Source organism: Entelurus aequoreus, linkage group LG08 (assembly GCF_033978785.1).
Source record: "Entelurus aequoreus isolate RoL-2023_Sb linkage group LG08, RoL_Eaeq_v1.1, whole genome shotgun sequence".
NCBI lineage: Eukaryota > Metazoa > Chordata > Actinopteri > Syngnathiformes > Syngnathidae > Entelurus > Entelurus aequoreus.
Window position 1 is genome coordinate 64,127,157 of NC_084738.1, and position 16,354 is coordinate 64,143,510.

The window sequence follows — 16,354 nt, forward strand, 5'->3', positions numbered from 1 at the left end:
TAAAAAACACTATTTGAAAATGACTTTAGTACATTTTATACACACAACTGTTATTTTACACATGATGCAAACCTGACTATTGTTGCAGCTATTTCAAATTAAAAGCACATAAAAAAAGCACATCTCATTCATCCACCAATCAATCAATAACAGGAAATGAAGTGTCCATCAATTCTTTTCCCTTCCAACAGGAAGCAGCAAACAGGCCAGGAAAGGTCAGAGGTCACCTTTGCCGCCTGTTCATCATGCTCTCAAAAACACAAATACAAAGTCAATATATCGCAAATACACGTGTACACGTATATACAAATACCAGCCCCCCCACCCCCGGCGTGTGGGGGAGGGGCTTCACAATTCAATAATGCATCATTTCTGGAGAAGCAGAGAATAAAACCTTTCAAAATAAAATACATTGTTGGGGGGGAATCATGGACGTGGGAGCAGGAAATGTTCACCGAGCGTGGCCCCCCCACCCTTTCACTGACATCACTCCAAAACAATAAAATAATCCAATGACCAACAAAATGATTGTTTTCATCTATATAAACATACACATATATATATATGTATATATATATATATATATATATATATATATATATACACACACACACATTATACATACATACATATACATATATAAATATATATATACACACACATTTACATACATATATATATTTATACTGTACATATACATATATATATGTATATATATACATACACATATATATACATACATACATATATATATATACACACATATATATATATATATATAAAATATATATATATATATATATACGTATATATACATTATACATACATATATGTATACAGTATATATACATATATACACACACACATACGTATACACATACATATATATAAATATATATATATATACACACATATATGTAATGTATATACACATTATATATACATGTATGTATACACACACATATATATAAAACACATTATACATACATATATGTATATACATACATACACATATATATACACACATACATAATGTACATATATATGTGTAAATATATGCATACACATATTTTATTTTAATATATATTTAATTTGTGTAAATATATATTACTATATCTTTTTATGTAATATATACAAATAATTGTATATAATATATATTTTGTATTTATATAATATATATTTATATATATGAAATAAAAATATATACATATATGTAGATGTATATATATATATATATATCTGCATATATATATACATATGTAAATATATATATATATATATATATATATATATATATATATATATATATATATATATACACACACATACACCTATATATGTATATAAGCATATATATATATATATATATATATATATATACATATATATATACATACATATTTATGTATATATACATAGACATATTATTTGGAGTGATGTAGATAAAGTGGAAGAGACCACCCCGAGTGAACACACACAAGTGTGTTTGTGTGTTGTAACATGATGAGTGATGACCACATGGTCTCATGGTGACGACACCCCCCCCCCCCCAATCCACAATGGGCGTGGTAGTTGGGGGAGGGGAGGGATCTGCTGTCCCCTAACCCCGCCCCCTGCCCTCAGGTGCTGGCCACTCATTGGCTGGGTTCATCATACCTCCAGGAAGCGGGAGCTGGGTTTGGTGTGGAAAGGTTCTGACCACATGCGCCGCAAATCCCCCTGTAAGTTGATCAAGTTTAGTGTTCATCTACCAAGCATGTGGAGATCATCTAGCACAGTTTTAAAAGTTGATCAAGTTTAGTCAATCAATCATCTCCCTGAGGTGCCACCTTAGAAGAAGTCAGGTGCACTGTGAACTGGGCAGGGCCCTTGGCGGTCTGATACTGGGCTACATAAGCCAGCTCTTGGGACGTGAACCGTCACCTTGCTCGGGGGGAGGAAAGAGCCTGAGCTGGTGCGCGGGGTGGATAAATTCTGTCTGGATCTTCTCGGTCTCACTTCGACACACAGCAAGGGCTTCGGAACCAGTCTTGTCGAGGCGACGGTGGCTATACTTGCTGCCCCCAACTCAGAGTCCGTACGTTGGAGTTTAACCCGGTAGACCAGAGGGTAGCCTCCCTCCGCCTACGGGTGTAGTGACAGGTCCCGACTGTTATTTGTGTGTACGCACCAAACAGCATTCCGGAGTACCCACTCTTTTTGGAGTCCCGAGAGCAGTGGTGTCAAACCTACGGCCCGCAGGTTTAGGTTTTATTCGGCCCTCTAGATAAATTTGCTCGGTATAAAATATAGATGACATTTTTGAATGAAAGAAACTCCTGTTCTAAATGGATGTGGAAAAATAATTCTTTGTATCCCCTGCCGCAAGAGCACTTGACTTCAGTGGGGGCGGAGCTACAAACAGTGTTAAGATCGACGCTAAACGCTGCCTGTCAGTGATAGTATACCAAAGGTGGATTGTTACGTTTATGCCTTGAATGTCAAAGACGTTGTTGCCCATGTAACCTGAAATCAATGCTTTGATAATATCTACATGTCGTGTTGTAGGTCTCTTCCTCTGATAGCGAGGACTCCGGAGGCAGCTGACAGGTACCGACAGAGCAAGCGGCGCACGGACATTGGAGAAGTTTGGCGAAGCCACGGAGAACGACTTCCGGGCGGCTTTGAAGCAACTCTGGACCACCATCCGCCGCCTCAGGAGGGGGAAGCAGTGCACCGTCAACACCGTGTACGGTGAGGATGGTGCGCTGCTGACCTCCACTAGGGATGTTGTGGATCAGTGGAAGGAATACTTCAAAGACCTCCTCAATACCACCTACACTTCTTCCAATGAAGAAGCAGTGCCTGGGGACTCTCTGGTGGACTCTCCTATTTCTGGAGCTGAGGTTGCCGAGGTGGTTAAGAAGTTCCACGGTGGCAGGGCCCCGGGGGTGTATGAGATCCTCTCAGAGTTCCTTAAGGCTCTGGATGCTGTGGGGTTGTCTTGGTTGACAAGACTCTGAAGCATTGCATGGACTCTGGATTGGTTCCTCTATTTAAAAAGGCCAGAGGGTGGATGAGATCCTCCCAGAGTTCCTTAAGGCTCTGGATGCTGTGGGGATGTCTTGGTTGACAAGACTCTGAAGCATTGTATGGACTCTGGATTGGTTCCTCTATTTAAAAAAGCCCGGGGTTGGATGAGATCCTCCCAGAGTTCCTTAAGGCTCTGAATGCTGTGGGGATGTCTTGGTTGACAAGACTCTGAAGCATTGCATGGACTCTGGATTGGTTCCTCTATTTAAAAAGGCCCGGGGGTGGATGAGATCCTCCCAGAGTTCCTTAAGGCTCTGGATGCTGTGGGGCTGTCTTGGTTGACAAGACTCTGAAGCATTGCATGGACTCTGGATTAGTTCCTCTATTTAAAAAGGGGAACCGGAGGGTGTTTCAAATATTGTGGGATCAAACTCCTCAGCCTTCCCGGTAAGGTCTGTTCAGGTGTACTGGAGAAGATGGCTGTTGTACAGCCAGCAGCGTGTAAACTATCGCAGTACACAAGATTGATTTATGATTGTTTATCAAAATATAACTATAGATGTCAACTATGTGTATGTGCTGAAACATTCATTTATGATTGTTTATCAAAATAACTGTAGATGTATACATTTTGTATGTGTTATAAGATTCATTTGAGTGTTTATCAAAATATAACTATAGATGTCAACATTGTGTACGTGCTGGAAGATTCATTTATGATTGTTTATCAAAATAACTATAGATGTCAACATTGTGTATGTGTTGAAAAATCCATTTAAGATTGTTTATTAAAAATATAACTACAGATGTCAACATTGTGTATGTGCTGAAAGATTATTTTATGATTGTTTGTCAAAATATAACTACAGATGTCAACATTGTGTATGTGCTGAAAGATTCCTTTATGATTGTTTATCAAAATATAACTATAGATGTCAACATTGTGTGTGTGTGTGTGTGCTAAAATATTCATTTATGATTGTTTATCAAAATAACTTTAATGTCAACATTGTGTATGTGTGTGTTGAAAGATCCATTTATGATTGTTTATCAAAAATATAATTATAGATGTCAACATTTTGTATGTGCTGACAAATTCATTTATGATTGTCCATCAATATATAACTATAGATGTCAACATTGTGTATGCGTTGAAAGATTCATTTATGATTGCTTATCAAAATATAACTACAGATGTCAACATTGTGTATGTGCTGAAAGATTCATGTATGATTGTTTATCAAAATATAACTATACATGTATACATTTAGTGTGTGCTGAAAGATTCATTTATGATTGTTTATCAAAATAACTGTACATGTATACATTTTGTATGCGCTAAAAGATTAATTTGGGTGTTTATCAAAATATAACTATAGATGTCAACATTGTGTATGTGCTGAAAGATTCATTTATGATTGTTTATCAAAATAACTATAGATGTCAACATTGTGTATGTGTTGAAAGATCCATTTATGATTGTTTATCAAAAATATAACTATAGGTGTCAACATTGTGTATGTGTTGAAAGATCCATTTATGATTGTTTATCAAAAATATAACTATAAGTGTCAACATTGTGCATGTGTTGAAAGATTAATTTATGATTGTCAAAATATAACTATAGATGTATACATTTTGTGTGTGCTGAAAGATTCAATTATGATTGTTTATCAAAATAACTATAGATGTATACATTTTGTATGTGCTAAAAGATTATTTTGAGTGTTTATCAAAATATAACTATAGATGTCAACATTGTGTACGTGCTGAAAGATTCATTTATGATTGTTTATCAAAATAACTATAGATGTCAACATTGTGTATGTGTTGAAAGATCCATTTATGATTGTTTATCAAAAATATAACTATAGGTGTCAACATTGTGTATGTGTTAAAAGATTAATTTATGATTGTCAAAATATAACTATAGATGTCAACATTGTGTATGTGCTGAAAGATTCATTTATGATTGTTTATCAAAATATAACTATAGATGTAAACATTGTGTACGTGCTGAAAGATTCATTTATGATTATCAAAATATAATTATAGATGTAAACATTGTTTACGTGCTGAAAGATTCATTTATGATTATCAAAATATAACTATAGATGTAAACATTTTGTATGTGCTGAAAGATTCATTTGAGTGTTAATCAAAATATAACTATAGATGTCATTATTGTGTATGTGCTGAAAGATTGATTTATGATTGTTTATCAAAATATAACTATAGATATCAACATCGTGTATGTGCTGAAAGATTCATTTATGATTGTTTATCAAAATATAACTATAAATGTCAACATTGTGTATGCGCTGAAAGATTAATTTATGATTGTTTTTTAAAATATAACTATTGATGTCAACATTGTGTATGTGCTGAAACATTCATTTAAGATTGTCTATCAAAATATTACTACATTGTGTATGTGCTGAAACATTCATTTAAGATTGTCTATCAAAATATTACTACATTGTGTATGTGCTGAAACATTCATTTAAGATTGTCTATCAAAATATTACTACATTGTGTATGTGCTGAAACATTCATTTATGATTATCAAAATATAACTATAGGTGTCAACATTGTGTATGTGCTGAAAGATTCATTTATGATTCTTTATCAAAAATATAACTATAGATGTCAACATTGTGTACGTGCTGAAAGATTCATTTATGATTCTTTATCAAAAATATAACTATAGATGTCAACATTGTGTACATGCTGAAAGATTCATTTATGATTTGTGTGACATCACAGGAGCAGGTGTACCTTCAGGTAGGCCATGGTGAGCAGAGGCAGCAGGGTGAAGGGCACCAGGTAGAGCAGAGCAGGCTGAGCAGCACGGTGGATCCTGGAAGCCACGGTGGCTGTCAGCAGACCTGCAGACATGCACACAAGCGCTGAGTCAGCATATTAGCATGCAGACATATGACAACACTTCTCTTCTGTGGTGCACCCATCTTGGTGCCTGTCCTCTTTTCTTTATACATGCTTCTCCTGGGCTCGTTTCACATTGTTTTGCTTCAAATAGATCTACTGTCTGCATGAGGTAATTAATGTATGGATATATATTTCAAGATGGAAGTGTATATGTACTTATTTGCCTTGGCACGAATGCTGCACTTGACCAGCGTCTGTGTGACGTCACGTGACACGGCCATGGCGTCTTACCCACAAAGTATCCGATGAGAGTGCAGTGGAAATAGGAGACTCGCTGCATGCGCCCAGGCACGTTCCCGGGCCCTGCTGCCTCGCCGCTGGCTTGCTTCTTGTAGTTGTCGTAACGCAGCACGAAGCACAAGAGCAGGCCGGGCATCACGATGTCTCCGATTCCCAGCATGGAGAAGTGACTTCCTGTGGAGCTGAAGGTTGGAAGCACAATCAACAAGGTGCGTGAAGAACAGGACAAAGTCACAAGAATGCAAACATGATGACTCGTCAGTCTTGGAGGACAAACGCCAGTACTTAACATGTATACACACGCACATTCCAGACTATAACACGCCACTTTTTTTCCTACGCTTTGAACTCTGCAGCTCATAAAAGGGTGTGGCTAATTATAAAGCAAAGAGTTTTCTTTAAACACATGCAAAGACACTGAAGTAGTGTTATTGTTTGTGCTATGGCGCCTTCTTTTGGACCAGTTCGCTCACTGCTAAAAATTTTTTTATTGGGAATAATAATTGATCATAAATTATGTTGGAAACCGCATATTGAATATATAAAGGGAAAAATATCCAAATCCATTGCTATTCTTTATAAAGTAAGACACATGCTGAATAAGAAATGTCTGCATATGTTATATTATTATTTTATTGTTCCATATTTAACATATTGTGTTGAAGTTTGGGGAAATGTTTATATAACATAGACCCAATAATTAAACTTCAAAAAAGGGTCATTAGAATAATACACAATCCATTATTTATAAGTTCTAATGTGTTAAAATGTTCAGATATTGTGTTTTTAAAAACAATGGAAATTATGTTTCGAGTAAAGAACAACAGCTTTCCAGCTTGTATTCTTAGGTTATTTTAATTAAGAGAAAACTATAATTGACGGGAGATATTGATTTATGAAATAGGTAAAGAAAGAACGAATATAAAATACAAATGTATTTCAGTTTTAGGAGTTAAAAGGGTGGAACAAGCTCAGTGATGAGCTGAAGACATGTAGTTCTTTGTTAAGGTTTAAGAAAACCTTGAAAGGTGAAATAATTGAAAATGATAAAATATAGTAACAATTACTTTCATCCCATTGATTTTTTTTAACGTTCATGTTCCAGGCAATCTCATTTTCAGTGAATGTATAGGACAGGCAAATATAAACTTTGGCTTCAGCCTATTCCTTTTTCGGTCATTCTTTTTCTTTTCTTTTCTTTTTGTGTGTAAATGTGTATGATTGTTAAATATGTCTAATCTGTACTGTTAATCTGGTCACACAAAATGGTTGATGGTTGATTATGTGACCGAAATAAATTTATTTCATTCATTCACTGTTGGTGCAGCTGGGTGAATGCCTGAAAGTGTTTTTGTGCTGTTAAAAATCTTTGAATCGGAGGTACAAGTGCCGTTCTGTCTTCTAGCCGTCCATACGACTCGCTACTTCACTCATCACTCCAAGCAAAGTTGGTAAGTTTTACAATATAACTAAAACAATTCTTACTGACTAAACCGTCCCATGTGTGATGTCCGTAGGAGTGTTTTCATGCACATTTGTACGTGCTGTTGTAATGTCATCAGGCTAGCGTTGTTAGCATTAGCTAATATGCTAACACGTTTGAATGTCTCGGTTAGAGTTAATAATTTACAGAATAACATGAGTGGGTTTAAGGCGCCGACTAGTGGTGAGCATAGGAGTTGCAGACAAGTCTTTTTACACGTTCACGGACACACAAATCTTACATGGCATAAGTGTTGCAAAAGTCATGTGTGAAAAAACAGCCAATCAGGGTTACTGATTCACACAAATCAAAATATATATATATTTTTTTACACATACAAAACGAAATACAGCCACAAAAATAAAACACGCACATGAGGATTTAATTACGCGCACACAGATTGGGATACAGACACACAAGTTAGTACACAGCCAACAGATTGAGAAACGTATTTGCAAATAATAACATACTTCTACAACAAATATATACTGTACATCAGTATGGCCTGTAAATACTTTTAACATACATTTACTGTATATACTGTATTAATCATGTATATACTGTACATCAAAATTTTCCTGAGGGAACTTTCCTGAAGGAATCAATAAAGTACTATCTATCTATCTATATCTATCTATCAGTATGGCCTGTAAATACTTTTAACATACATTTACTGTATATACTGTATTAATCATGTATATACTGTACATCAGTATGGCCTGTAAATACTTTTAACATACATTTAATGTATTAATCATGTATATACTGTACATCAGTATGGTCTGTAAATACTTTTAATATACATTTACTGTATATACATGCATGTACAGTATATATCAATCATGTAAATACTGTACGTCAGTATAGTCTGTAAATACTTGTAACATACATGTACTGTATATACATGCATGTCCACAATATATTCATCGTATATACTGTACATGTTAGGGACGACCGGCTAGATGCTAACTGCATTTCCTTGCAGGCTAAATGGCAACTGTATTTTCTTGTAGGCTAGATGCTAACTGTATTTCCTTGTAGGCTAGATGCTAACTAAATTTCCTTGTCAGGCTAGATGCTAACTAAATTTCCTTGTAGGCCAGATGCTAACTGTATTTCTTTGTAGGCTAGATGCTAACTAAATTTCCTTGTAGGCCAGATGCTAACTGTATTTCTTTGTAGGCTAGATGCTAACTAAATTTCCTTGTAGGCTAGACGCTAACTAAATTTCCTTGTAGGCTAGATGCTAACTAAATTTCCCTGTAGGCTAGATGCTAACTAAATTTCCTTGTAGGCTAGATGCTAACTAAATTTCCCTGTAGGCTAGATGCTAACTAAATTTCCCCGTAGGCTATATACTAACTGTATTTCTTTGTAGGCTAGATGCCAACGTCTTTCCTTGTAGGCTAGACGCTAACTGTCTATCTCTGTAAGCTAAATGCTAACTGTATTTCCTTGTAGGCTAGATGCTAACTGTATTTCCTTGTAGGCTAGATGCTAACTAAATGTCCTTGTAGGCTAGATGCTAACTGTATTTCCTTGTAGGATAGATGCTAACTAAATTTCCTTGTAGGCTAAATGGCAACTGTATTTTCTTGTAGGCTAGATGCTAACTGTATTTCCTTGTAGGTTAAATGCTAACTAAATTTCCTTGTAGGCTAGATGCTAACTGTATTTCCTTGTAGGCTAGATGCTAACTAAATTTCCTTGTAGGCTAGATGCTAACTAAATTTCCTTGTAGGCTAGATGCTAACTGTATTTCCTTGTAGGCTAGATGCTAACTAAATGTCCTTGTAGGCTAGATGCTAACTAAATTTCCCTGTAGGCTAGATGCTAACTAAATTTCCTTGTGGGCTATATACTAACTGTATTTCTTTGTAGGCTAGATGCCAACGTCTTTCCTTGTAGGCTAGACGCTAACTGTCTATCTCTGTAAGCTAGATGCTAACTGTATTTCCTTGTAGGCTAGATGCCAACTGTATTTCATTGTAGGCTGGATGCTAACTGTCTTTCCTTGTAGGCTGGATGCCAACTGTATTTCTTTGTAGGTTAGATGCCAACTGTATTTCCTTGTAGGATAGATGCTAACTAAATTTCCTTGTAGGCTAAATGGCAACTGTATTTTCTTGTAGGCTAGATGCTAACTGTATTTCCTTGTAGGTTAAATGCTAACTAAATTTCCTTGTAGGCTAGATGCTAACTGTATTTCCTTGTAGGCTAGATGCTAACTAAATTTCCTTGTAGGCTAGATGCTAACTAAATTTCCTTGTAGGCTGGATGCTAACTGTATTTCCTTGTAGGCTAGATGCTAACTAAATGTCCTTGTAGGCTAGATGCTAACTAAATTTCCCTGTAGGCTAGATGCTAACTAAATTTCCTTGTGGGCTATATACTAACTGTATTTCTTTGTAGGCTAGATGCCAACGTCTTTCCTTGTAGGCTAGACGCTAACTGTCTATCTCTGTAAGCTAGATGCTAACTGTATTTCCTTGTAGGCTAGATGCCAACTGTATTTCATTGTAGGCTGGATGCTAACTGTCTTTCCTTGTAGGCTGGATGCCAACTGTATTTCTTTGTAGGTTAGATGCCAACTGTATTTCCATGTACGCTAGATGCTAACTGTATTTCCTTGTAGGCTAGATGCTAACTGTATTTAGCCTACAAGGAAAGACAGGTTTTTCTACCGACTGAAACAACAGAATGAATACTCTGCAAGACTGGGGGTGATGACAAAATATTTGCCAGGTGTTGTAATACAGCACTTGGTTCCTACCTGGGAAAGACCAGTTTTCCGGGTAAGGAGAGGCGTGGCACGTCGCGGCCCATGCCGGGCCCCAGGTGCAGCTTCCTGGACAGGACGTCGATGGGATTCTCAGCCGGCTGGGTGGCCACCTTGACCATCACGTTGCTGTTGAAGATGTAGGCTGAGAAGAACACCTGGAGGGAGACAGGCCTTTAGCGCGGCTCGACTACCTTGCCTTGCTGGCTGTGTGCATGAAGGTCGGGGGGTGACTGATGATTGCCTTTATTGAGGGGTGTGTGTGTGTGATGCATCTTTGTTGTTGGGGGGTTGTTTTGATGCAGCTATATATGTATAAAATACACTTATGTTCACAAAGACACTTAGCATGCCACAAAATCCATCTGGTAGGAAAAACAGACTGCAGACATCTGAGGACCGACGTTAGCTAGCTAGCTGACAAAACGTTGGGCCTGTAAAACGTGTAAAACAGCACAGACATGCTATTCAGCTTCTTGTACGGGCTAATCCATGATGGCTAAAATAATAATCATCATTATTTTGATTAATTGGTATAAATTAGTGACAAATAACAACAATAAAAATAATAATTATAGTACAAGCAATACATGAAAATAGGGCTGGGTGATATATCGAATATACACGATGTATCGCACGGGTTTGTCTCTGTGCTATGTAGAAAATGACTATTTCGTGAGTATTCGAGTATATGTTCTCACACAGTTGCTTCTAGCTGCGGGCATTACACTACAAGCTCTTCTCACTCTTTCTTGTCTCTCCTTCTCACAGAGAGGTAAAACAAGCGCACCTTCTTACATACTTCCCATAATGTCGAGCGTGCAACGTCATACGCCCTCGCCGAGCAGAGAGGTAGCGGAATGGGTAAAGTTAGCTGTGACAGGTGGTGCGAGTGGTAATACGAGAGAGAGAAGGTGCAAATCTGTTAACAAATGGAGGAAGAATAATTAATTCCCCCAAAAAACAGCACGGGGTCCATCGTCTGGCGGTGGTTTGGCTTCAAGCGGGAAGATGTTGAACAGACAACCGTAATATGTCAAGTATGCGGCAAAAGCGTTGCTACAAAAAATAGCGGCACTACTAATTTGTACCATCATTTGAAAAGTCACCCGCTAGAGAATGAAGAGTGCTTGAAACTCCGCATGTCTTTGATTGATTGATTGAAAGTTTTATTAGTAGATTGCACAGTAGAGTACATATTCGGTACAATTGACCACTAAATGGTAACGCCCGGATAAGTTTATCAACTTGTTTAAGTCGGGGTCCAATTCATGGTATCAACAAAATGCCGAAGCAACCAGTACTTTCCCAACTGAGCCTGGCGTCTTCCATTTCCAGATCAACACCGTATGAGAAAAATGGTCAAAAACAGGAAGATAACGTCCGCAGTAACTTACCACATAGCGAAGGACATACACAATTTAATTTCCTATTATGCAGCGAATTTCTATTTTAGTTTTTGAAATATCTTGTGTGACATCATGCACAAAAGTGCACTTTATTTGTTTTAAAACATTGTAGAGGCGTTCTGTATAAAATGTGCACTTTAATTGAGTGTTGTTTTGATATGTCATCTTAGTGACATCATGCACAAAAGTGCACCTTAATTTGTTTTAAAACATTGTAGTGGCGTTCTGTAAAAAAGGGGCACTTTAATTTAGTGTTGTCTTGATATGTCATCTTAGTGACATCATGCACAAAAGTGCACTCATAGCTTGTTTTAAAATGTCTCTGACAATCTTGCACTTTCTGTTTTGAAATGACATGAATGTTTGTGCCACTGCTTAATAACTGTTTAATAAATACCCTTTTGGTAAATTGACTTAGTTGTGATTTCCCTCTACGCATGAAAGTTTAAAATTAGCATATATCAATGCAGTATGAACAAGAATGTTTTAATGTAGACACATAGAATCATCATACTGCTGTGATTATATGCATCAAGTGTTAATTTAAGGCTAAGGCAAAATATCAAGATATGTATCGTGACATTGCCTAAAAATAGAGATTTTAATAAAAGGCCATATCGCCCAGCCCTACATCAAAATGACAATAGAAACATAAAAAACCAATAACATTAAGTTTTTCCATTTCAATTGTTTTTAATTTATATATATATTTTTTTACCTTTTACACTTATTTTACCATATATATACATACAGGACTGTCTCAGAAAATTAGAATATTGTGATAAAGTTCTTTATTTTCTGTAATGCAATTAAAAAATCAAAAATGTCATACATTCTGGATTCATTACACATCAACTGAAATATTGCAAGCCTTTTATTATTTTAATATTGCTGATTATGGCATACAGCTTAAGAAAACTCAAAAATCCTATCTCAAAAAATTAGAATATTTCCTCAGACCAAGTAAAAAAAAAAGATTTATAACAGCAAAACACAATCAAACATTTGAAAATGTCAATTAATGCACTCAGTACTTGGTTGGGAATCCTTTTGCACGGATTACTGCATCAATGGGGCGTGGCATGGAGGCAATCAGCCTGTGGCATTGTTGAGGTGTTATGGATGCCCAGGATGCTTCAATAGCGGCCTTTAGCTCATTTGCATTATTGGGTCTGGTGTCTTTCAGCTTCTTCTTCACATTACCCCACAAATTCTCTATGGGGTTCAGGTCAGGGGAGTTGGCAGGCCAATTGAGGACAGTAATGCCATGGTCAGTACACCAGTTACTGGTGGTTTTGGCACTGTGGGCAGGTGCCAGATCATGCTGGAAAATGAAATCATCATCTCCATAGAGCTTTTCAACAGATGGAAGCATGTAGTGCTCTAAAATCTCTTGGTACACAGCTGCATTGACTCTGGACTTGATGAAACACAGTGGACCAACACCAGCAGCTGACATGGCTCCCCAAACCATTGCTGACTTTGAGAACTTCACACTGGATTTCAAGCAACTTGGATTTTGCTCCTCTCCAGCCTTCCTCCAGACTCTAGCGCCTTGACTTCCAAATGAAATACAAAACTCGCTTTGGTCTGAAAACAGGACTCTGGACCACTCTGCAACTGTCCAGTGCTTCTTTTCCATAGCCCAAGTCAGACGTTTCTAGAGATTTTAGAGCACTTCATGTTTCCATCTGTTGAAAAGCTCTATGGAGATGATGATTTCATTTTCCAGCCTGATCTGGCACCTGCCCACAGTGCCAAAACCACCAGTAACTGGTGTACTGACCATGGCATTACTGTCCTCAATTGGCCTGCAAACTCCCCTGACCTGAACCCCATAGAGAATTTGTGGGGTAATGTGAAGAAGAAGCTGAAAGACACCAGACCCAAATCCCCAGTGTCAAATATGCAGTGTTAACATGCATTACATCTATCAGAGTTATTACAACAACAGCTGGAGTAAAACGCCCCCCAGTGTTGGTGTTGATTTCCGTCGTTAAACGAGACAGTGTTAGAGTTACTCTGATTAGCCCCGCCCTCCAGCCCCTCCTCGTGTCCACACCCTGAAGAATTTTCTGGAAGCCATATTCTGAATGTTTAAGGACTGTGGTAAGTTGCTTCTCCTCCCTTACTAAATCAATTATTTGTCATTTGTAGCATCATGTCAGAATTTACTTTATATTGTTGCTCAATATGTAATTAAGTTATTTGTGTACGGTTTTGTATCTAAAAAATATGGTATTCTAAAAGGGCTAATGTCACTCAGTGAATGCTAGCTTAAATGTTAGCCACCTCAGACTTCATTTTTGCGCGGGCTGTGGGACAATTTCAAACATTATGTGAAATAGAATATTTAATATGTAAATTGTACATAATAATATACTGTATAAACCTGGACAACTTATATTTTACTCACTTATTCACAAAATACAGGTTTTCACTGTAGTATAGTGATGTACACTTGAGCACTTATGATGCCTAATGGAGTGCTTCAGTACTCATATCTTTTAATTATTATTATTATTATTATTTTTTTCTTTTTAATGTATTTATTTTTCTAACTTTTAATACAAGGGTTTTTCGACCACAGAGCACAACATTAGAAGAGTCATTTTACACGTTTGTTACATTTACAGGAAACATTTAAGCCCAAAAATAGATTATTTTTGCACCCAGTGCAAATAACGCAGAACCTTTGTCATTCCGCGCCCACAACAGTGGAAGCTAGGTATGTTAGCCGCTTGGCTAGCAGACGAGGGTAGCAGACGAGGCTAGCAGAGCCCTGGGCGGTCAGGTGAGTTTACCGCCGCTGCCACGAAGCGAAAGGAGGAACTCGTATAAATACCACGGTGTTTCTATGTCTAATAACAGGTTAGTGTGCCAGGTAATTTTATCATTGTATAATCTTGTGACTATATGCTCCGTGTACAAGCTGGGAAAGGGAGAGTGAAAATATGTCAAAGTATTGTAAGGACGCCACTCGCGCCGTTATCAACAGTTGACAGCCTCTAATGAATGTCGTAACCCGACTACTGTAAGCTGTATTCAACGCCTAAATAAATATATAATAATGAACGCACAGAAACCGGCTTTTACTCTGTTCTTCGTTACACACACAGACCAAACTTGAACCTCCTCTTGCTCTGTAAACTGCATGTAAATGGCTTCAAGTTTATCAGAAACCAGAACATTTGTAACTATTAAATAAACTAACATAGGGCTCAGTAAAAAGGTTGCAGTATCACATGTACCCAGAACTGTGATACGTTGACTTCTTTTCTGGCATTCTGAATGAATGTGCATGTGGATGGATCTTTATTATGTTGCTCTAATCCTGCTTATGTGCTATATACTTTCTACAGGGAAAATGCTGGTAAAAGTGAGACTGGGTGATGTCCAAAAAGTTGTTAGAATAACAGAACCAAATGTGTCGGACTTTTTGAATGCAGGTAGGAATTTGATATTGTGAAAGTGATGTTTGCACACAAGCTTTAACTGTGCTATGAGCAGAGTATGTACACAGCCTTGAATTTTTGGAAATACAGTGTTTTCTAAGTTTGAAATCAGAATAATCTTTGTTGGCCATGTATGTAAAACACACAAGGGATTTGACTCCGGTAAACTGTGCTTTCTCTGAAACAATGAACGAAAAAATATAAATGTGCTGGAAAATGCTGGATTTACTCTATGATGGCCAGTGTCACAATTTAAAAATGTATAGTTTGATGTAATTGTGTTGCTCCCGGTGTAAGCATCAAATGTGTCTGGGTGGGGCAAGCCCAGTTCTTTGTCATGCAGTGTGTGTATATATATATATATATATATATATATATATATACACAAACTGCATGACAAACAATATATATATATATATATATATATATATATATATATATATATATATATATATATATATATATATATATATATATATAGCTTTAAATAGACTATATATTTTAAATAGACAATATATATATATATATATATATATATATATATATATATATATATAGCTTTAAATAGACTATATATATTTTAAATAGACAATATATATATATATATATATATATATATATATATATATATATATATATATATATATATATATATATATATATATATATATATATATATTTTGTCTATTTAAAATATATATAGTCTATTTAAAGCTTTGGCTTCTTTAAAAAGTTTACATTTTATCTTGAAAGTGCTGGAAAATAGTTTGAATTTTGCTCCTAAAAAGCTGTATGTTACTTAATAGCACTGTTTCAATTAAATTAAAATTCAGTTGAATTTAGTTATAGAAAACTACTCTCACTTTATAACTAATGGTAAGAACAAAGTTTATATTATAACCCAAATGATAGGTTTGAATTCCAAATTTAGTGTCTGTAACTGGGTTTCCATTACAGATTTTTTGCAAAATAAAAGCAACATTTCTAAATGACGACAGTCTAATTGCGCATGAAATCTTATCCCGCA

The 16,354-nt window shown here is 36.3% G+C and overlaps 1 protein-coding gene across 2 annotated transcripts in view; it reads right to left on the minus strand.

The window, feature by feature from the left end:
* Positions 1-1,395: 1,395 nt before the first annotated feature.
* sppl3 (signal peptide peptidase 3) overlaps positions 1,396-16,354 on the minus strand; it is a 91,593-nt gene continuing 76,634 nt past the window's right edge. The window contains exons 7-10 of one of the 2 annotated variants that reach the window (XM_062055109.1): positions 10,458-10,621; positions 6,193-6,383; positions 5,791-5,900; positions 1,396-1,719 (exon numbers count right to left, since the gene is read on the minus strand). In XM_062055109.1, coding sequence (XP_061911093.1) covers positions 1,651-1,719; positions 5,791-5,900; positions 6,193-6,383; positions 10,458-10,621 — 534 coding nt within the window. In that variant the 3' untranslated portion in view covers positions 1,396-1,650. The remainder of the gene's footprint in view (positions 1,720-5,790; positions 5,901-6,192; positions 6,384-10,457; positions 10,622-16,354) is intronic. The other variant, XM_062055110.1, reaches the window with a different exon arrangement.